General features: G+C 35.0%; 1 protein-coding gene across 1 annotated transcript in view; it reads right to left on the reverse strand.

The window, feature by feature from the left end:
* Positions 1-1840: 1840 nt before the first annotated feature.
* Positions 1841-24446, reverse strand: part of CNBD1 (cyclic nucleotide binding domain containing 1) — a 396262-nt gene continuing 373656 nt past the window's right edge. The window contains exons 10-11 of the mRNA XM_045454541.1: positions 23841-23991; positions 1841-1953 (exon numbers count right to left, since the gene is read on the reverse strand). Coding sequence (XP_045310497.1) covers positions 1880-1953; positions 23841-23991 — 225 coding nt within the window. The 3' untranslated portion in view covers positions 1841-1879. The remainder of the gene's footprint in view (positions 1954-23840; positions 23992-24446) is intronic.

Genomic DNA, 24446 nt, shown 5'->3' on the forward strand with positions numbered 1-24446 from the left:
ACAGCCATACACACAAAAGGTTTGTACCTGTGTTACGCAAAACAATTTTTCCTTTTGTTATGCTCACAACTTTGTAAACATGTATTACAGAATTTTTCATATCGTTTGGCACATATTAGGAAACCAATAAAAGTTTCTTAAATATTCATCTCCCTTTTCTCCAGAACTTGTGTTCTAAAAGCCATACAGTTGCAGTGAGAAAATTGTTTTCATTAAAAAACAATCCATGCTAATTTCACAAGCATACAGGCAACTATGGATCTGTACAATCTTTAATCTATAACTATTTATTATCATGTTAAATTTTTATCTAGAAGGGGCCTATAGTAATTTATGTCAACTTCAAAGCATATATTTAATTTTATATCATTATATTCTCAGTAAGAAAACATTTAACAAAGTACATTGAACTGTTAATCTATGTTTAGTAAGTGAAGTGGGAACCAAATATTAAAACAATACCATTTTGCTTTAATTCAATTAATTGTTTTGGTGGTTTAATGTCTTTGCTTAAAAGGAAATAAACAATGTCTTGTATTGATCTGCTTCATCATGGCAGTAATGAAAATAATAGAGTTATTTCTTTAGCTCGAGTAAAAAATTATGTTTTCTTTTTTATGCATTTCTTTTTTTATTAAGCAAGCAGACAAAAAATTAAAAAATCAAGATGGCTTAATCAAATGAAAAATGAGTTTAATTATCTGAAACCTACACTAAATGTTTTTTGTTAAAAAACAACTAAGAATTTATGTCTCCCTTTGATATATGGAAAGCCACCCTCTAACCACTAAAGTAAAACACAGAGGTTCTTGAATGTTAAGCATGCTGAAAATGAAGCACACACATCATCTATGAAAAAAGGTGTTTTTGCCATCATATCCTTGGATATGCAGACAAAAGAGTAGAAATAATTATTATAGCCTTTCTTGTAAGCCATTCTTCAGTTAGTGTGTGTGTGTGTGTGTGTGTGTGTGTGTGTGTGTGTGTGTGTGGCGGGGGGGGGAGGTTGGCATGTATGAAGGAGCTGTGAGAGAGGAGATACAGAGAGAAAGGGAGCAACAAGGAGGATGCAAATGGCTGCAAACAAAATTAAAGAAATAGTAAATGCCAGGACAAAATGGTTTTTCTTTGGGATTCATATTCTTAAATTTAAACTTAATGATTGGTCTGAATATATATAAGTTGAACTATCCTACCATTTTTCATTCCCCAATCCACACCATCTCTTCATCTAAACAGCTATTGTGTTTACAGCTGGGAATAATTACTTGACATTTACTAGTGCTTTGTATTGGGAGGGATCTTCTTTTTTTTTATATCACTAAACTAAACTGTAATTCTTCAAGGAAGTTTTGATTTTAAATATTCTCTAGAATATATGTTAAAATACTCAATATGGTGTGCTTGGGTGGCTCAGTCAGTTAAGCCTCCAACACTTGGTTTCGACTCAGGTCATGATCTCAGGGTTCACGAGATCAAGTCCTGTGTTGGGGTCTGCACTGACAGTGTGGAGTCTGCTTGGGATTCTCTCTCCCTGCCCCTTCCCTGCTCACACTCTCACTCTTCTCTCTTAAAATAAATAAACGTTAGAAAAATATTCAATATGACCATGATTATATTCAATCAACAGATGAGAAAACATACCCTTTGATCACATATACAAAGTAAACATGTAGCTGATAATTTGATATTATTCTTAAATCACATTTTATATTACCTTTAATCTAAGAGTAGTTGACTGTATCCTTTTCTCGGTTTCAACGGGTCACTTATTAAACTAACTTAATTACATATTGGACTATAGAGAATCTAAAGGATAATAACTGTTACTCACTGTTCCCTGAATAGTCAATGTACAATTGAACCTGCTCACTTGTATTTACAATTGCTTCCCTGAATTTTGATTGTATTTCTCTCTCCCATCAAGGTATCCACATTTGCTGTCTTTGAGACCTGGAAAGAGTCACACTTACTTCATAGCTCTGCTCAGTGACAGTGCACAGGTGGTTTTCTTTTCCTGTTCTATGGCATAGCTGATTTCTGCACTCATCTTGGCATTTAACCATTCGCTGGGCTTTTACATCTCATGCATTGATCCCTTATTACTGTCAAACTTCCTATTTTGGGGGGTATCACTGACTATTTCTTTGCAATTCAGACTTGTTTTACTATGAATTCCACAATCTCTTTGGGGAAAGAAACAATGGTTCATATTTTTTAACACCTCAGAGCCCAGTTCTGATTACATATTAGATGCTTTCTAAAAAGTTGAATTCATGTGGATAAAACACAATGACCAATAACAATTTAGTCCATATGTCTTTTTGCAATTACCCATCTTTGTTATTTTAGGAAAGAATTGAGACTACTTGCTCATATCTTATCTAATTAACAGCACAGAAGAACTGTTTCTGTAGGTAAGATATTACTGAGAGTAAAAAAAAAAATGTCTAGTCACAATGTGAAATATGCTTGAGTTCTGTCAGTGGGAATTGTTTCTCCCACTTTGTCCTGAACAACAGTCTGCTATCATTTTGTTTTCTGGAATCTCCTCTTGGTAATCTTCTCTTTTGAGTCAATATGCCTAAAAACAAAGTTGCTTTTATCCTCAGTCCTTCTCTATTCCCAATCTTCTAAATTCCTAATCTTTCCAATTCCTCTGCCTAAAAGCTTATAGTCATTTCGTAGCCCTGGCATCAAAAAAAAAAAAAATCTGTAGGCGAGCACCTGGGTGGCTCAATTGGTTGGGTGTCTGACTTCAGCTCAGGTCATGATCTCACTGTTTGTGCTTTCAAGCCCCATATTGGGCTCACTGCTTCAGATCCTCTGTTCCCCTCTCTCTGCTCCTCCCCCACTCATGTTCTCTCTCTCAAAAATAAATACATATCAAAAAAAAACCTCTGTAGGTGTACCTTCAGAATATTAACTTGAACTACTAGAAATGATAATTTTGTAGGTAAAAAAATAGTTAAAAGCCAACAATGTTTATGGCCCACCCATAATCATTCAGAATCAGAACACTTCTAATCATCTTCAGTGCTACTCTTCTAGTCCAAGTCGTCATCATCTCTTTAAAATTATTTTCAATATTTTCTCCCATTCTGTGAATTATCACTTTCTTGATAGTAAAATTTGCATTTCAAAAGTCTTTTTTTTTTATCAAGTCCAATTTAACTTCTCTTTTCTTGCTTGTGTTTTTAGGGTCATATCTAACAAGGGTTGCCTAATCCAAGGTCACAAAGATTTACTCTCAAATTTTCTTCTAAGAATTTTATAATTTTAGTTACTACATTTAGTTCTATGATTGTCTATGACCCATTTTAATTAATTTTTATGTGTAATGTAAAGTAGGGGACCAACTTCATCCTTTTGTGTGTGGATATCCATTTATCCCAGCATCATTTGCTGAAAACACTATTCTTTTCCCCATTCCATGTCTTGGCACTACTGGTCAGAATTTAATTGACCATAGTTATATAGGTTTATTTCTAGACTCTCAATCTTATTCAATTGATACATATGTCTATCTTTGTGCCATTACTACATAGCTTTATAAGTTTTAAAACTGGGAAGTATAAGTCCCCCATATTTGTTCTTTATCAAGATTATTTTGGCTATTCTGGATTTCTTGTGTTTTCATATACATTTTAGGATCAATATATCATTTTCTTCAAAAAAAAAAAGCCTGGGAATCTGATAGGGATTTCACTGAAACTATTGGTTAATTTTGAGATTATACTATCATCATCCTTTATATAAATTTTTATTCCCACACAACTGACGTTTTCACTTCAATCTTTGCTCCTCAAATCTATTCCGCATATAGAATCAATGTGATTCTTTGAAAATTGAAATCAGATTATATACTGCCTCTGTATATAAATGTCCATGCCTTTCTGCTTCACCCAGAATAAAATATAAGGTCCTTTCAATGGTTTAATGGTCTGGCATTTTCTTTGGCTGCTACACTGATTTCATCTTACAATTTTCCCCTTTAGTCACTCATTTTAACTATACTGAATTTATCATTAATTATGCCGTGCACAATCCACCTCAGATTCTTTATACTCCCTATTCATTCTGACTACATCCTTCCTCCTCGGAGCATCCTTCACTTCCTTCAGGTCTCAGGTATAATACTATTAGACGGTATTTGATCCTTTTTATCTAAAATAGCATTTCTCCATCTATCTCTGTCTTCTGATCTGCTTTGTTTTTCTTCAGAGCACTTACCACTGCCTGAAATTTAATATATACCATACATATATGTTTTTCATATTTATCCCTCAAATATAATGTAAATTTCATAAAAACAAAGATTTTTTTTTTTGTTCACTATTTTGTCTTCAGTGCTTAGAAGAGTGCCTGCCACATAGCAGGCACTCAGCAAATATTTGTAGAAAAATTAACAATATATTTTAGAAGTATCTAATTGCTATAGATGAAATAACCAAATTTAGCAGGAGTCTGTTAGACAATGTAATATACATATAATACACAATTAAAACTTCTCCTTCTTCTTACATTCAATATTATTGTATTATTCAAGCAATATGTCTACTTTAAAGCACGTGTCAAATGATTTTGAAGACCAACATAGTCTTAAATGAATAAGTCTTCTTTGAATTTATTTTTAGCAAGTCAAAAATACTAAGGTCTCATAATCATTACCAGTCCTGACAAGCAATAAAATTTATATCACCATTTTCTAAAAAGAATCACTGGCATCTCATAAATAGTATTCTAGACAAGGAAGCCAAGAACATTTAACTTCTTCACAATTCTATTTTTAACTCTGCATGATTTGGAATGTGCTGCTGGACAAGTCATTTATCTTTTCTAACATTAGGTTGTGTTTCTTTAAAACAAAGCTAATACAACTTGCTGCTATTTATATTTTGTCATGCATATAGCAATGTTGATAAAGGTGACATAATTCTAAACACAGGCTAATTTTGCACTGGGGAGTTCCCATTCAAAAAGAAATAATTCCTGTAGTATAAAATTTTCAGTGTGAATAAAGAAGGATATATTGATATTATAGTATGAAAAATAACAGAACTATAAATGCATAGGAAACTGTATGGTAAAGAAAAGTATCAGGAGTCAGGGAGACTTGTTTAAATGTTGATCTGTACTTCCTAAGTGTAGTAGAATGAAAAAGTTTGATTTTATGTAACCTTAGTTCTTCTCTCTAAAAGGAGAGTAACAAACACTTTTATAGCACCCAACATGGTGTCTGCCATATGATAGGTGCTAAATAAATGTGCAGTTCAATCCCCTTGATAAGGACTATCAAATGGCCATGGCACCAAGTACAAAATCACAAGTCTCATGAAAAGATAAGCTGAAACAACTACCTCTGTATGAAGCATGTGGGGATAACTGGAATGAGTTAAGATTTCCATTATTAGTTTTTTTTAATTTTTTTTTTAACATTTATTTATTTTTGAGACAGAGAGAGATAGAGCATGAACGGGGGAGGGTCAGAGAGAGGGAGACACAGAATCTGAAACAGGTTCCAGGCTCTGAGCTGTCAGCACAGAGCCCGACGCGGGTCTAGAACTCATGGACCATGAGATCATGACCTGAGCCGAACTCGGCCACTCAACCGACTGAGCCACTCAGGTGCCCCCCATTATTAGTTTTTTAATTAGCTGATATCTCCATAATAAAATCACATAAAAAATGAACATTTTGGGGACACCTCTCTGGCTCAGTTGGTACAGCATGTGACTCTTGATTTTTGGGTCATGAGTTCAAGTCCCACATTGGGCCTAGAGTTTACTTAAAAAAATGAATACTTATTATTATTTTTTTTTTACAAAATTGAATATTAAAACAAAATGAAAAAAATTATGAGGATTTCAAAGGTCTCATAAAAATTTGGGACCAAGTCAGCTATTCAACTTTTTTCTTTTTGCCATTTAAATATTGTATACAGTTGTTTTTTCTAATTCCAAAGTGAAATAAATATCCTTCTCGATCCAAATACTGTCAACAGAAATTGACAGCCTGGTGTGTATATGCCATCCTTTTGTGTATACTCAGATAAATATTTGCATATGATTTCTATTTTTTTCTTTATATATATCCTGAAATATATTTTGGAAATTATTTAATATAAACAGAAATGTAATTAGAAAGACTAATTCATTATCCAAACCAAGAAAGACTATGCTATTAAAACTCAGTTTGGACACCAGTTTTAACTGAGACTGTCCTAGGAGAAACGGAGTATGGTCACACTAGATGTTTGGTCACACCAGTCGGTAGTTGCACAATGCTTTATAATCCAGTTATTCTATAATTTAGTCACTACTTTACTAGCTGATGTCCATTGAGGTCGCTTCGAGTTTCAGGTCACTCCAAAAGCAAACAAACAAACAAACAAACAAACAGAACTGATGTAATAAATATTCATTTTCTGGTAGTTTTTTTTCCTGGAAGAGTGAATCCTAAAATTACATTGCTGGGTCAGGAGGTTTGTACTTTAAAAGAATCACATTAATAATGTCAGATAACATTCTAAGAAGCATTTCACACTCCCTCCAATGATATATGAGAGCACTCACTTCTCTACAAGGAAAATCTATAGTTACATGGACTGATTTCTCGGTCATTCCTGAATCTGATTAATATATATCTTCTTGTAGTAACGTCACATTCTTTTGCTTATAATATATTTAAAACTTTAACTATTTTTCTAGTTAGATATTCTCATGGAAATGTTGAAATGCTGAACATATTGTATTTAAATTATATGTACATTGTGGAAAAGATGACATTTTATGATTTAAACTTTGTCATCAAATCACAAATATGTCTTTATTTGTTTTATATTCTTTAATAATATTTTTATGAGTTATTTCATGTAGACCCTAGGTTTCTGTTATTGGATCATTCATTTTACTTTATACTTTTTCTTGTCATCAACAAGTAGTATCTAGTAGTCCCAACTAGATAATATTTTATTATAAAAAGCTATTAAATTTTGAGTTTATACTCTTGATATTTGACATCTTAATATTAAAATATTAACATTAATTATTAAATTACTTTGATCTTTTAGCTAGTAATTAAATGAACACTCTTGTTTATGTAAGTAATCATAATAAACAAAGAAATTTTGTTCATTTTTCTATATTTCATCCTAATATTTCATGTTATTATCTTGGATCCGAATTCTGGGTCTACCCCTTACAAACTGTTGTAATTATGCAAGTGACTTAAGTTATATATACCCTAGTTTCCTCTTCTATAAAACGAGTTTAATAAACTTAACTAAAAGAATTTTCTCATTTTTGTGTTTGTTCAATTATGTACTGTGTATCTCTTCTCTCATTAGAATATGAACTGATGGGATTAGGGTTCTTTTCAGGTGTCATTCCCGTAGCACCTGAAAGAGTGTCCTGGATAATGTAAGTGCTCAAAATTATTTGTTAACTGACTGGATGATGGATGCATGGATGAATGAATTTGGACATCCTTTACGCAACCCTCATTTGTAAATATGTAAGTTGGCAAAAAATACCTTCCTCATTTCTCCTTGAATTATTCATTGTGACCAGGTGACAAGAAATTCCTCTGCCTGCAGAGTTATATGAACTCACCTTTTGAGTTGGATGCTGATCAGACTCTGTATAAGCATATAGGTAGCATCTCAGTCGCCAAAGATTTTGGCAAACAACCGAACTCTATTTTATTGACCTCGCTCCATTTTGATTTTTCAAGCACTTTGACAAGATCATTACCCATTTTTCCACATAAACTTTAAGCCCATTTCTTGACATGGTGTTGCCCAGATAAACTATGGAGTCCTAACTCTTTTTGTCTAATTATACATTCCTGATCCTCCATATAACTTCTCTGATTCACCAACTGAGTACATGCCTTCTCCCCATGCACTTTCTGACACAATTTGCTTTTAATTTCAAGGTAAAAATCCACATTCCCAAAGCACTTTAGTTCTAATCCCTAAAAAGATCATTTGTATGAAAATTTGTTAATTTATCTTCAGACATTCTGTTATTTTTAATATCTTTCCATTTTTTCAACTCCAATAAAATAACAACACATAAGCATTGTTTTTAAGACTGAATAAACCTATTGGAAAGATATAGCACAACAGCGAAGCACAACAATAGAACATAAAAGACTCTCAGCAGCCAGTATATAAATATATATTTTTTAAATATTTACTTATTTTTTGGAGAGAGCAAGAAAACATGCAAGAGGGGTGGAGGGGAAGAAAGAGAGAGAGAAAGAATCCCAAGCAGGCTTTGTGCTGTCAGCACCATCTTATGAACTATGAGATCATGACCTGAGCCGAAATCAAGAGTCAGATGCTTAACTGACTGAGCCCCCTAGACAACCCTCAGAAGCCAGCATATATAATTAAACTATCAAATGTGTACAGAGAAAGTGCAATCCCTCCGCCAAGAGATCTATGTATCTCTTACTAGTAGATCTATGTATCCCTTACTAGTAGAGATCCAGATAGATCCAAGGTCTTAAAATAGACATAGAATCGGGACGGAGGGAAGATGGCGGCGTAGGAGGACGCTGGGCTCACCGCGCGTCCTACTGATCAATTAGATTCCACCTACACCTGCCTAAATAACCCAGAAAACCGCCAGAGGATTAGCAGAACGGAGTCGCCGGAGCCAAGCGCAGACGAGAGGCCCACGGAAGAGGGTAGGAAGGGCGGCGAGGCGGTGCGCGCTCCACGGACTGGCGGGAGGGAGCCGGGGCGGAGGGGCGGCTCGCCGGCCAAGCAGAGCTCCCGAGTCTGGCTGGCAAAAGCGGAGGGGCCTGACGGACTGTGTTCCGACAGCAAGCGCGACTTAGCGTCTGGGAGGTCATAAGTTAACAGCTCTGCTCCGAAAGCAGGAAGGCTGGAGGACAAAGGGAGGGAGAGCTGCTGAGCCCCCGGACGACAGAGCTCAGTTTGGTGGGGAACAAAGGCGCTCGCCAGCGCCATCTCCCCCGCCCATCCCCCAGCCAAAATCCCAAAGAGAACCAGTTCCTGCCAAGGAACTTGCTCGCTCCGCACAAACACCGAACTCTGTGCTTCTGCGGAGCCAAACCTCTAGCAGAGGATCTGACTCCCTCCCGCTGCCACAGGGCCCCTCCTGAAGTGGATCACCTAAGGAGAAGCGAGCTAAGCCTGCCCCTCCTGCCCCTGTGCACCTTGCCTACCCACCCCAGCTAATATGCCAGATCCCCAGCATCACAAGCCTGGCAGTGTGCAAGTAGCCCAGACGGGCCACGCCACCCCACAGTGAATCCCGCCCCTAGGAGAGGGGAAGAGAAGGCACACACCAGTTTGACTGTGGCCCCAGCGGTGGGCTGGGGGCAGACATCAGGCCGGACTGCGGCCCCGCCCACCAACTCCAGTTATACACCACAGCACAGGGGAAGTGCCCTGCAGGTCCTCACCACGCCAGGGACAATCCAAAATGACCAAGCGGAAGAATTCCCCTCAGAAGAATCTCCAGAAAATAACAACAGCTAATGAGCTGATCAAAAAGGATTTAAATAATATAACAGAAAGTGAATTTAGAATAATAGTCATAAAATTAATCGCTGGGCTTGAAAACAGTATACAGGACAGCAGAGAATCCCTTGCTACAGAGATCAAGGGACTAAGGAACAATCACGAGGAGCTGAAAAACGCTTTAAATGAAATGCAAAACAAAATGGAAACCACCACGGCTCGGATTGAAGAGGCAGAGGACAGAATAGGTGAACTAGAAGATAAAGTTATGGAAAAAGAGGAAGCTGAGAGAAAGAGAGATAAAAAAATCCAGGAGTATGAGGGGAAAATTAGAGAACTAAGTGATACACTAAAAAGAAATAATATACGCATAATTGGTATCCCAGAGGAGGAAGAGAGAGGGAAAGGTGCTGAAGGGGTACTTGAAGAAATAATAGCTGAGAACTTCCCTGAACTGGGGAAGGAAAAAGGCATTGAAATCCAAGAGGCACAGAGAACTCCCTTCAGACGTAACTTGAATCGATCTTCTGCACGACATATCATAGTGAAACTGGCAAAATACAAGGATAAAGAGAAAATTCTGAAAGCAGCAAGGGGTAAACGTGCCCTCACATATAAAGGGAGACCTATAAGACTCGTGACGGATCTCTCTTTTGAAACTTGGCAGGCCAGAAAGAATTGGCACGAGATTTTCAGTGTGCTAGACAGAAAAAATATGCAGCCGAGAATCCTTTATCCAGCAAGTCTGTCATTTAGAATAGAAGGAGAGATAAAGGTCTTCCCAAACAAACAAAAACTGAAGGAATTTGTCACCACTAAACCAGCCCTACAAGAGATCCTAAGGGGGACCCTGTGAGACAAAATACCAGAGACATCACTACAAGCATAAAACATACAGACATCACAATGACTCTAAACCCGTATCTTTCTATAATAACACTGAATGTAAATGGATTAAATGCACCAACCAAAAGACATAGGGTATCAGAATGGATAAAAAAAACAAGACCCATCTATTTGCTGTCTACAAGAGACTCATTTTAGACCTGAGGACACCTTTAGATTGAGACTGAGGGGATGGAGAACTATTTATCATGCTACTGGAAGCCAAAAGAAAGCAGGAGTAGCCATACTTATATCAGACAAACTAGACTTTAAATTAAAGGCTGTAACAAGAGATGAAGAAGGACATTATATAATAGTTACAGGGTCTATCCATCAGGAAGAGCTAACAATTATAAATGTCTATGCGCCGAATACCGGAGCCCCCAAATATATAAAACAACTACTCATAAACATAAGCAACCTTATTGATAAGAATGTGGTAATTGCAGGGGACTTTAACACCCCACTTACAGAAATGGATAGATCATCTAGACACACGATCAATAAAGAAACAAGGGCCCTGAATGAGACATTGGATCAGATGGACTTGACAGATATATTTAGAACTCTGCATCCCAAAGCAACAGAATATACTTTCTTCTCGAGTGCACATGGAACATTCTCCAAGATAGATCATATACTGGGTCACAAAACAGCCCTCCATAAGTTTACCAGAATTGAAATTATACCATGCATACTTTCAGACCACAATGCTATGAAGCTTGAAATCAACCACAGAAAACAGTCTGGAAAACCTCCAAAAGCATGGAGGTTAAAGAACACCCTACTAACGAATGAGTGGGTCAACCAGGCAATTAGAGAAGAAATTAAAAAATATATGGAAACAAACGAAAATGAAAATACAACAATCCAAACGCTTTGGGACGCAGCGAAGGCAGTCCTGAGAGGAAAATACATTGCAATCCAGGCCTATCTCAAGAAACAAGAAAAATCCCAAATACAAAATCTAACAGCACACCTAAAGGAAATAGAAGCAGAACAGCAAAGACAGCCTAAACCCAGCAGAAGAAGAGAAATAATAAAGATCAGAGCAGAAATAAACAATATAGAGTCTAAAAAAACTGTAGAGCAGATCAACGAAACCAAGAGTTGGTTTTTTGAAAAAATAAACAAAATTGACAAACCTCTAGCCAGGCTTCTCAAAAAGAAAAGGGAGATGACCCAAATAGATAAAATCATGAATGAAAATGGAATTATTACAACCAATCCCTCAGAGATACAAACAATTATCAGGGAATACTATGAAAAATTATATGCCAACAATTTGGACAACCTGGAAGAAATGGACAAATTCCTGAACACCCACACTCTTCCAAAACTCAATCAGGAGGAAATAGAAAGCTTGAACAGACCCATAACCAGTGAAGAAATGGAATCGGTTATCAAAAATCTCCCAACAAATAAGAGTCCAGGACCAGATGGCTTCCCAGGGGAGTTCTACCAGACGTTTAAAGCAGAGATAATACCTATCCTTCTCAAGCTATTCCAAGAAATAGAAAGGGAAGGAAAACTTCCAGACTCATTCTATGAAGCCAGTATTACTTTGATTCCTAAACCAGACAGAGACCCAGTAAAAAAAGAGAACTACCGGCCAATATCCCTGATGAATATGGATGCAAAAATTCTCAATAAGATACTAGCAAATCGAATTCAACGGCATATAAAAAGAATTATTCACCATGATCAAGTGGGATTCATTCCTGGGATGCAGGGCTGGTTCAACATTCGCAAATCAATCAACGTGATACATCACATTAACAAAAAAAAAGAGAAGAACCATATGATCCTGTCTATCGATGCAGAAAAGGCCTTTGACAAAATCCAGCACCCTTTCTTAATAAAAACCCTTGAGAAAGTCGGGATAGAAGGAACATACTTAAAGATCATAAAAGCCATTTATGAAAAGCCCACAGCTAACATCATCCTCAACGGGGAAAAACTGAGAGCTTTTTCCCTGAGATCAGGAACACGACAGGGATGCCCACTCTCACCACTGTTGTTTAACATAGTGCTGGAAGTTCTAGCATCAGCAATCAGACAACAAAAGGAAATCAAAGGCATCAAAATTGGCAAAGATGAAGTCAAGCTTTCGCTTTTTGCAGATGACATGATACTATACATGGAAAATCCGATAGACTCCACCAAAAGTCTGCTAGAATTGATACATGAATTCAGCAAAGTCGCAGGATACAAAATCAATGTACAGAAATCAGTTGCATTCTTATACACTAACAATGAAGCAACAGAAAGACAAATAAAGAAACTGATCCCATTCACAATTGCACCAAGAAGCATAAAATACCTAGGAATAAATCTAACCAAAGATGTAAAGGATCTGTATGCTGAAAACTATAGAAAGCTTATGAAGGTAATTGAAGAAGATTTAAATAAATGGAAAGACATTCCCTGCTCATGGATTGGAAAAAATAAATATTGTCAAAATGTCAATACTACCCAAAGCTATCTACACATTCAATGCAATCCCAATCAAAATTGCACCAGCATTCTTCTCGAAACTAGAACAAGCAATCCTAAAATTCATATGGAACCACAAAAGGCCCCAAATAGCCAAAGGAATTTTGAAGAAGAAGACCAAAGCAGGAGGCATCACAATCCCAGACTTTAGCCTCTACTACAAAGCTGTCATCATCAAGACAGCATGGTATTGGCACAAAAACAGACACATAGACCAATGGAATAGAATAGAAACCCCAGAACTAGACCCACAAACGTATGGTCAACTCATCTTTGACAAAGCAGGAAAGAACATCCAATGGAAAAAAGTCTCTTTAACAAATGGTGCTGGGAGACCTGGACAGCAACATTCAGAAGTTTGAAACTAGACCACTTTCTCACACCATTCACAAAAATAAACTCAAAATGGATAAAGGACCTGAATGTGAGACAGGAAACCATCAAAACCCTAGAGGAGAAAGCAGGAAAAGACCTCTCTGACCTCAGCCGTAGCAATCTCTTACTCGACACATCCCCAAAGGCAAGGGAATTAAAAGCAAAAGTGAATTACTGGGACCTTATGAAGATAAAAAGCTTCTGCACAGCAAAGGAAACAACCAACAAAACTAAAAGGCAACCAACAGAATGGGAAAAGATATTTGCAAATGACATATCAGACAAAGGGCTAGTATCCAGAATCTATAAAGAGCTCACCAAACTCCACACCCGAAAAACAAATAACCCAGTGAAGAAATGGGCAGAAAACATGAATAGACACTTCTCTAAAGAAGACATCCGGATGGCCAACAGGCACATGAAAAGATGTTCAGCGTCGCTCCTTATCAGGGAAATACAAATCAAAACCACACTCAGGTATCACCTCACGCCAGTCAGAGTGGCCAAAATGAACAAATCAGGAGACTCTAGATGCTGGAGAGGATGTGGAGAAACGGGAACCCTCTTGCACTGTTGGTGGGAATGCAAATTGGTGCAGCCGCTCTGGAAAGCAGTGTGGAGGTTCCTCAGAAAATTAAAAATAGACCTACCCTATGGCCCAGCAATAGCACTGCTAGGAATTTATCCAAGGGATACAGGAGTACTGATGCATAGGGGCACTTGTACCCCAATGTTCATAGCAGCACTCTCAACAATAGCCAAATTATGGAAAGAGCCTAAATGTCCATCAACTGATGAATGGATAAAGAAATTGTGGTTTATATACACAATGGAATACTACGTGGCAATGAGAAAAAATGAAATATGGCCTTTTGTAGCAACGTGGATGGAACTGGAGAGTGTGATGCTAAGTGAAATAAGCCGTACAGAGAAAGACAGATACCATATGGTTTCACTCTTATGTGGATCCTGAGAAACGTAACAGGAACCCATGGTGGAGGGGGAGGAAAAAAGAAAAAAAAAAAAAAAAAAAAAGAGGTTAGAGTGGGAGAGAGCCAAAGCATAAGAGACTGTTAAAAACTGAGAACAAACTGAGGGTTGATGGGGGGTGGGAGGGAGGAGAGGGTGGGTGATGGGTATTGAGGAGGGCACCTTTTGGGATGAGCACTGGGTGTTGTATGGAAACCAATTTGACAATAAATTTCATATATTATAAAAAATAAATAAATAAATAAATAATGAATAATTGTTAAAAAATGAAAAAAAAAATTGACATAGAATCATGAATGCACTTCCTAGAGGCATTTCAGGAAAGTATTAAGGAAGGGATCCAGTATCACTATTAAATAGACCTTAAAATTTTTAAATCAAATTTAACTTCTAATAAATGGTAACTATAACCAATTTTGTGGGATTTTATATGAGAAAAGGCATTTAAAAAATAAAAGACAAAAATTTTGTCTTGCATGTTATAATGTATTTCGTTATTTTCTTTGAGACTTTGAAATGGTTTCTAAGCCAAGATTTCAATCTAATAGCCTTAATTAAGTCACTATAATACAACATCCTAAGAAAAAAGACTGTAGAATACTTACACTGAATATAAACACTTACTTATAATGAATTGTCTGCCTTTGGAAAAGATGGCCATTGTAAATTCTCTCAGTAGATTTACTGATAACCTTGTCTGCAAATATTTCTGGGTCATTTTCTATTAGGTATTGGTGGATCTGATATAGTCTAATGAGGCTTATTTTGATTTTTGATTTGTCTAACTTTTTTCTTTCTCTTCAAAATGTACTAAATTCGACTTAACTTTTTTCTGTGTTAACTGCCACCACACAGTATATTCTATAGCATTGGATATGTTCTGGAAATATATAAGTATCTTATAAGATGTTTTTAAAAGATTTTATCAGTGAATTTTAAAAGTATATTAATTTTTTAAAAGAACTGAGTTAATGTTTCTGCTATCTCTTGCCTATGTGATATTTTTATGACATTATCCAAAAATAATTTTAAAATTTATTCTAAAAGTTAGCCTATACCTTCTTTATGCACACATATATTCTTATTCCTAATTGTGTCTTGAAACTCTTTTTCAGTAGATTTCTAGATGTTAAGAATAAAAGAATAATCATGAAAAGGATATTCATTTAATGTCTTAATTTGGAAATTTTTACTTTTCTAAGAACTCCTCAGAAAATTTTGCATTTTTGCCAGTTGTATGACTCAAGGTAGCACTTGCTAGTTGCTATAACAAACAAACCAAAATTGTGGTTGCTTAATTCAACAAATGTTTATTTGACACTTGCACGAAGTCTAATACAGATGTTCCTGGCTGAGCTATTCTTCTGGGAAGTTCCATCCAAGAAAAGGATCCCAGAGTCCATGGTTCCCACCATCATGTGATTCTGCTATCTTGGAGCACTTCACTTTCAGACAGCGAGTGAGATCATGGGAGATTGTATCTTTCACGGCCAGGCTAAAATAATTTCCCTTTATTCTATTAGTCACAGCTAGTTGCATGGTTCCAACCTAACTGCAAGAGAGGCTGGGGAACTTAACCTTCCTTTGCGCTCAGGAAGAGAAAAGGGAGATTGCTAAACTTCTAGTCAGTCCTGCCATACATGTATGCCAGTCTAGAACATGGTAGAGGAAAATAATATCAAAAGTGGGAACAAAAGTCCTCAATTATAGTTTCTTTTACTAAAATTATTGTTATTAAAATCTTGGTTCAAAAAAAAAATCCTGGTTCAAGGATCAAATTTTAAAATGCAATATTTTTATCATTTGTGCATTGCTCTATAAATAGAAGTGATTTTATCAAGTTACGTATGTGATACAAGTAGTCAATATTTATCCATCAGTTAAGATGCAATATCATAAATTCTTTAGAAAAACACTATGCCACAATACAAGACACATGAAGTGCAGAGGAAATAATTCATTTTAATTATCACATTTCAGTGGGTATATAACATACTAGATATAACTGCCATGTGCCTGTTGATGGGATACAATATTGTCTACATTCTGATTGTCTTTTCCATGACTTGTTTTATAAGGGATCAGGATTTTTTCAGTGATTAGATTTGCCGAATAATATCAATAACCAAAATAACATAAAATATATACTATGAAAGTGTGGTTAGAATGATCAGAAGCTGTAATATTGAATTAGTTAGATGCAAACTATTGTAGACTATAACAATTAAGTAAGCATTTGCAATATAAATATTAAAAGTTATCAAAAAAGGTAATGTAAGTTTATACAATTACATAGGTATATACATAGATTTGGAGTCTGCAGATATATTGAGGCATAGAATTTACAGAGAAACTTGATGTGATGTTTTATGTGAACTAATTCTAAAAACACGTTTAAGACATACTGGGTTCTCATCAATCTTTGGAGTGAATTTCATATTTGATTGATTTGTATTGTCTGTTAAGCCAGCAAGTCACTCTGCATGGCATGGTAATTTCCTATTTGCCAAAAATTTATAATATTTTCCTTTTATTTAAAAATCACAAATTTGAAGTATACAAAACATTTTTTAAGTAAATATAACACATTAACTTTAACTTTGCAAGACCTGTCACTCAAATTCCCTGCTGAAAGTAAATTCAAGATTAAGGTTTCATATAGTTGCAAGATTAAAGAATCAAAACCTATGAAGGTTAAGGACTAAAATTGAACTAATTATTGTTATCAAAATGCTTCATGTACAGGCAAGCAAGAGATGCATCATTAACTCTGCTTTTGATAAATGCTTTTAAACCAAAATTCTGCCTGGCTGAATGTCAGATTTTGTTATTTATAGTCAGGGTCAACTATATTTCAATATCACCTATATGGATAGTGGATTGACCTAAACCCATTGAGCTGATACTTTTATAATTCAGGGTCAGTAGAAGTGTTACTGGTCATTAATCATCATTAGAAAAGTCTAGTTTCCAATAACACTTGATTTTTTTCTTGAGAAAAAAATACCAGCCAATAGCTAAACCCATTAGTCAAAAGAAGTAAATTCTGTCTTTATTTATTATTGAAAGATGTTATCCATCTACTTCTAAATCACATACTTGATAGTTACATATTTTTAAAATTTATAACATATGTACTAAAAAAGAATCTGTAATAAGGTAAATATATAGTCATAACTAAAAATTGATTAAAGTAGCAGAAATGAAAATTAGGGAGGGAAGGAAAGAAATACTAGTGTGAGTTTACTAGGTAAAAGAAGTTACCACAATTAATTAGTTACCAATTTCTGGGAATCTAAGAAAAGTGGAAAATATCATTGATTACATTGTTTACAAAAAAGAAGCATGCCATCTCACACATAAAGAAAACTTGTTCTGGAAATCTAAAAAAATATATATGTGAATTGATTAAACATATCGTTAAGAATTTTGCTGTAATTCACTCATGTGTGGAATTTAAGAAACAAAACAAATGAGCAAAGGGAGAAAAGAAAGAGGCAAACCAAGAAACAGACTCTTAACTATAGAGAACAAACTGATGGTTAGCAGAATGGAGGTGTGTGTATGTGGGGGGGGATAGGTTAAATAGGGACAAAGGAGGGCACTTGTGATGAGCACCTGGTGTTGTACGAAGTGTTGAATCACTATATTGTACACCTGAAAGTAATATTACACTGTATACTAACTAACTGGAATTTAAAAAAAAACTTAAAAATTTTTGCCATATAGAAGTTTAGGTAGGGGCGCCTGGGTGGCGCAGTCGGTTAAGCGTCCGACTTCAGCCAGGTCACGATCTCGCGGTCCGTGAGTTCGAGCCCCGCGTCAGGCTCTGGGCTGATGGCTCAGAGCCTGGAGCCTGTTTCCGATTCTGTGTCTCCCTCTCTCTCTGCCCCTCCCCCGTTCATGCTCTGTCTCTCTCTGTCCCAAAAATAAATAAACGTTGAAAAAAAAAATAAAATAAAATAAACTTATTAAAAAAAAAAACCCATCTTGGAGACAATGTCAATAGTAACTACTAACCATAAGACTAACTCAGACTTTATGGAGATATTTGGAAATCAATAGGTTTGTGAAAAAATATTAAAAAGTATTGACTATCCATAAATAATCTAGGTGCTATGGGATAGAAAAATTAACAATGGCATGTTCCTTGACCTAAAGAAATTTATAATCCAATTAGCAGGATAAGAAATAAATAATGACTGAACTGGAAATTGTATACTACTAGTCCTAAAAAGGAATATAATACAATACAATAAAAGATTTATATTCAGTAAGGCATTTATTGTGTATTTTAAATGACTGTCAATGTGTCAAAGGGTCACCATGATCTAAAGTCATCAGTTACAACTTTACAGAGGAGGAGGCCTCTGTTTTGTTGTCACTTACTGAGCATCTATTGTGAATGTTGTCTTTTGAACTCAAAGTTTATTAGGAAAAGCAGATGTGTATATATACAATAAAATATTGTAGTATGTGTAGCAAGAAGCATGTTTATAAGGAGAAATTTCCTGGAAACAGGTAAATTCTAATACTTGGAATTTAGAAGGATAAATAATGGTTTTCCAGCTTAAAAAAATAATGGTTTTCCAGCTGGTAAAGGAGAGAAAACTCATTTCAGAGAAATGCAATAGAATAGACAAAGGGCTTAGAAGCATAAAACAACATACCCTTTTACAGAAATTATACTTAGCTCAATATTGATGAGCAGTTAAGTAATAAGAATGAAGAGATAAGCGGCCTGGCAGAGCCCATATTGCAATGGATCTTAAGCCCTCTTAAGAACTTTCAACTTTCTATAGAGTTCAGAGCTTCTCAATCAGTGTTTAACAAAAGGCTTAAGGTCAGTGAGACACGGATGATCTCCTCAGTCCTGGTACAGCTAAAAGGGATTGAGATGCAGGGAGTCTGATAAATCATAACTTAGATTGAGAGCAATGTATTTTCCTCTATTTGCCCTAAATTTCTTTAAAATATCACAATTTTTATGTGTTCCGTGATGAAGATATTAAGAAGAACTGTTATAGATGATGGGAGTCAATGAAAGGCTTTAAGTAGGGGAAAGACTAACAGATTTGCATTGTAGCAATTTAATTAGGGACTGTATGAATAATGGATTAGAAATAACAAAGCTAGAGACAGGGAGACTACTTAAGTGGCTACTGGAAAATCTAGGTAGAAGATAATTAAATTATGAACTAAGATATGACAAGAAAATTTAAGGGGTAATTAGGAGGAAGAATTGATAGGATTTGGTAGTATTACAACTTTTCTCAACTCCAAGAGGGTACATGTCATACGTAGAATGCAATGAAATGGTGTGTTCCAATGTTCAAGACAATGACCCAGTGGCTGTGGGGATTTCTGCAGAGTATTAGAGGAAATATTTATTACTGACTTCTTCAGGAGGCAGGATTATGAAAACTTTAACATTTGCGGCCTCTTTCTGCCATGTCAATTATTCCTAGCCTGGAACAAAGATAGAGACACTGAATTCTAACATTTCTTCTCCACCTCCCCTTGGGATGCAGTTTGTCTACCAAGAAGGGTGTTTCTTCCTGCTTCTCCAAAATTTCTACTGGGAAACCCTGCCCTATCATCTGTGTGAGAAGGTATCTGGTTGTTGAGCACTGCTAATGACTCTAGGTAATCCAGGTGAATTTTGGTGTTTAGGATTAGGACTCTAGTCTGCAGATACGAGAACTACATTCTCCAGTTTCTATCAGCAATAAAGCTGCTATTTTGATCTCCCTTCTGCTCTATTCTTTTGTGTTGTTCTCATTTGCTTTAGAATTCAGGCAAATAAAAGGAATGCTACCTATTGGGATCTTTTATTTTTTTTTAATTTTTTAATGTTTATCTTTATTTTTGAGACACAGAGAGACAGAGCATGAATGGGATATAGACAGAGAGAGGGGGAGACACAGAATCTGAAGCAGGCTCCAGGCTTTGAGCTATCAGCACAGAGCCCGACACAGGGCTCGAACTTGTGAACTGAGAGATCATCACCTGAGCTGAAGTCGGATGCTCAACCAACCGAGCCACCTAGGCGCGCCTGGGCTCTTTTAAATTTCAATATGGTTTTGAGGACTAAGGAAAATGGAACTCAATCAATCAAAATAAAATGCATTATTAGTTTCATGATATTTTCATGGGATAAACTAATTCATTAAGAAACAACTACTTTTAAATATCTGCAAGATATTCAAAATATGTGGCTGGTTTTATCATTAACAAAACAGTTCTTCAATATATTTATAACATGCTTAATGGAATAATGATATACTGTGAGACAATTATATGAAATATAATATTTTCACTCAAAGCTTTGTCCATGAAAACCCAAAATAAAACAAAAATTTTATTCAAATTAATTTTCATATTTGTTTTAACAACATTCATAATGAGCAAAAGAAAAGATTCGTAAGAGAAAAAAATACTTTTAAGTGTCATACCTTATTTTTAACTTGGAAATGTATTTTTATATCAAAATTTTATCATACAGCAAAAACAAAAAACAAAGGAAAGGGAAGCATATTTACTCTGGCAAATTGTGCAAAGGTTTTGGCTCTTCTGATTAACATTGTTATCAAGGAGACACCTGGTTATAACTTGCCTCAGCAAGAAGGAGAAATACTGATGGACTGGGAAATAGATATTTTTGATAGAATGTATTCACAGCTCCTGAAATGTCTAAAAGAACTATCTACAGTAAATAAAAAACTAGTTTCCTAGGCTTTTGATTAAGAGAATCATTATCAGAGATAAAGGTCTTTGGACATTCTTTCCCTTTAAAAACAAACTTTCAGAGAGTTTGTAGCAATGTCATCTTGGAATTGAAATTTTCCTTTTGGGAAAGACAATTTAAATCTATTGCTATCCTTTATTTTTTCAGTCATGAATAGTTGAATGAGATATAATTAAAAAAAGTGTTAATTCATTTTTTATATGAAAAGCAATTCTTTTTCATTACAAAAGTAGTATACTTGTTTTGATGGTAGGATAAGAATTACTGATATCATTAAAATTAAAATAGTTGGTATTCATAATTTTAATCTAAATGACTTGAGGTATAAGTTCTGAATCTGGACAAGATATATTACCTTCATAAAAATAATCTGATACTATATTCCCAGTGGCATTATATAAAAAGAGCATATTTATATTTGCTTAAACTTAATAATATTTGTTTTCATTTTTATTTAGGTGTTCAAGGTAATGTCTGAGAAGCATGTACATAAACTGCAAAACAAATTATTTCCTATCTTCCAAAAGTCAACAACCTAAATGAACAAAGAAATCACTCTTCAAGTATTTTTAAATATTTCAAAACTAATTATTGCATGGCTTCTTTTATGATTATATACAGATAGTTATATATATAATTCTCCAGATAAAGTATTTAACATTTATGTAATCTCTCATGTTTCTTAAATTCTGTTCTACCTATCCCCAGGTAGGTATGGTGAATGCATTGTTCCCTTTAGGTATTTACTAAATATCGTTGATAAACTGGATCATTTAAGCAATGTTGGCCCTTTAATATGATTTATGTGGGAACAAATAGGGTGACTTGTATACTTGAGAAAAGATATGAACTCTAATTTGGTTTTCCAGTAATACATTTACAATTCTAAAAAGAAATAGTATGTTTAACAATATTTGATATTATTAGAAAGCATAGGCAGTGTAATCTACATATGACTGAGGATTCTGTCAGAGCACATTGGTTTTATTTAGTTTTTAATGGACCACCTCAAATATAAACAATTATTCCTAAATACAATGTAATACACCAAATAATAACAATACCATCCTGATTACAAGCTGACATATTCTGGGTTTTGCTCATGTTTATTATTCTACTTTAATGCTTCCATTTCTCATCAACGTGATATTTTTTAAAGCACATTTTACTTTCTCTTAAATTCTTCCCTACGCTATTTTACAGAGATGGATTCATATATCAGATGATAAGGAGTGAAACAGATGGAAAAAGAATGAAGTAATATGAAAATGCAAAAATAGGGGCGCCTGGGTGTCTCAGTCCACTAAGCGTCCCACTTCAGCTCAGGTCATGATCTCAGGGTTCATGAGTTTGAGCCCAGCGTCCACCTCTGTGCTGTCATGACACCTCAGAGCCTGGAGACTGCTTCAGATTCTGTGTCTCCCTCTCTCTGTGCCCCTACCCCACTAGCACTCTGTCTCTCTAAAATCCATGTAAACGTGGACCCACATCATTCAAACCTGTGTTGCTAAAAGGCCAACTGTAAAATATTTTATTTTCCTATAAGTCATGACAAAACAAGCAAAATATAGTCCGTAAGAACATTTCTGTCTAGGAAATGCTTAATTAGGCACACAACATGTCAGCAGTTTTATAACATCAGTCCTAAATGAACAAAACATAGAAGGGAATTTTAAGTATGGACAGCACACATAAAAAATGCAACTAAAGCTTATACTAAGCCATCTATTTTAATTTTAGATTGCCAGGCAGCAAAGAAGATTCTAATACATGCTTGAAAGCAGTAATTTCATGTGTGAAATGTTGATTTACATAAATGAGTCCACAGTGTATTTGCCTTGCACCAGTTAACATTATTAGTATAGGAAAAGAAAAACCTAGCCTATAACAAGTGAGAATATTGTAATTTTAATTGGTGGTTAGTATTTATTTTTAAGTGATATTTACCTTGAGGAGGGTTTCTATTTGAATGTCACAGAAACAAAGAAAATTAGTCAATGCTATTTCAGATTTATAACTTTTAGGAACAGATATACGGGTTTGAAGTGAAGCAAAATTACAGTTAAGCAAGTAGAGAGTAAATATTCCCTAAAAAACATTTTAAAAAATCCTTGAAATTCAAGACAAAGGGATTCAATCAATCATACATGGATAATCATGAAAGTGTTTCTAAGTGACAATGTTTATTTAAAGCAAATTTCTCACCCATGTTAATTTCTATGATTTTTTCCTTTTTTATCTTTTATCTGATGTTTGATATTCTTCGTTTTATTATACAAAAATTTTACCTTTCTTTAATATCTTATTATGTCACTACTTATTAACACCTATTCATTTATCCTTCATAGTCAAGTACATATACTACTTGAGTATAATGTTTGAAGGACCAAATACTGGTGGCTGCATGAATATTAAAAGATTATTCTTTTAATATTTTCAGAATGCTAGAATTTCAGATAAAGGTTCAAACACCACAAGTCATGATCTTCATATACACTTGATCTAGGTTGTACACTGGAAGATAGTATACCTTGACCTGAACCAGAAACATAGAAGCAATATTTGTAGAGATGACAAACCAAAAGATACTTCATAAAGGAAAGGAATGTTGCCATTAATGGTAATTTGGGAATTAGCAGAAAAAACTGTTAATACATTCTAAAAGTGGCACAATCAAATCAGACAGACTATGAGGTGTTAAAGGAGGCTATTTACAGGTATACTGCTTATGTAAATAAAATATATACACACATACTTACTTGAGTGTCCTAATATTTCTGTGAAATATATCCATGATTGTCAAAAACTCATCAAATAAAATGGTATAAAAGACATGTATGTACTTACCAAATAGGTCCTTATCTTCAATGATTGCCATCTCAACCTCTTTTCCAGTAACTATTGTGCATGTGAAAGGAACTTGAAGAAGAACACTAATCTCACCAAAGGATTCCTTCTCATTAAGTTTGCCCATACAAACAAGTTTTTGATTTTTTTTCTGTAAAAGATATAGATAATAGATGTTCAATGAAACCAATTTCACACAATGATAAATACTGTTATCATCAGAAATTCACTGTTCATAAAACATTTTGGTATATGGTATTTAAAATGCAATTTCATTCAAATCAGAGAAAACAGTTATTTATGCATGTAGTTAAACTATATAGAACAGTAGTTAATTGATAGACAACTTCACCATATCTAAGGTAATTGAAAGTACTGTCACTTAGTGATCTATGAATTAATTTTTTAAGTTTGTTTTTAGAAAGAGAGCACAAGTTGGGGGATAAAGGCAAAGGGAGAGAGAAAGAGAGTTTATTTGATATAGGGGTGGATCCCACAACCCTGGGATCATGAACCCAACCAAAATCAAGAGTTGGAAGCTCAACCAACTGAGCCACTCAGGTGCCCCTAATTTTTTAATCCACCAAGATGTCTAGGAAACGTTGA

The sequence above is a fragment of the Leopardus geoffroyi genome, chromosome C3, assembly GCF_018350155.1.
Source record: "Leopardus geoffroyi isolate Oge1 chromosome C3, O.geoffroyi_Oge1_pat1.0, whole genome shotgun sequence".
Classification (NCBI taxonomy): domain Eukaryota; kingdom Metazoa; phylum Chordata; class Mammalia; order Carnivora; family Felidae; genus Leopardus; species Leopardus geoffroyi.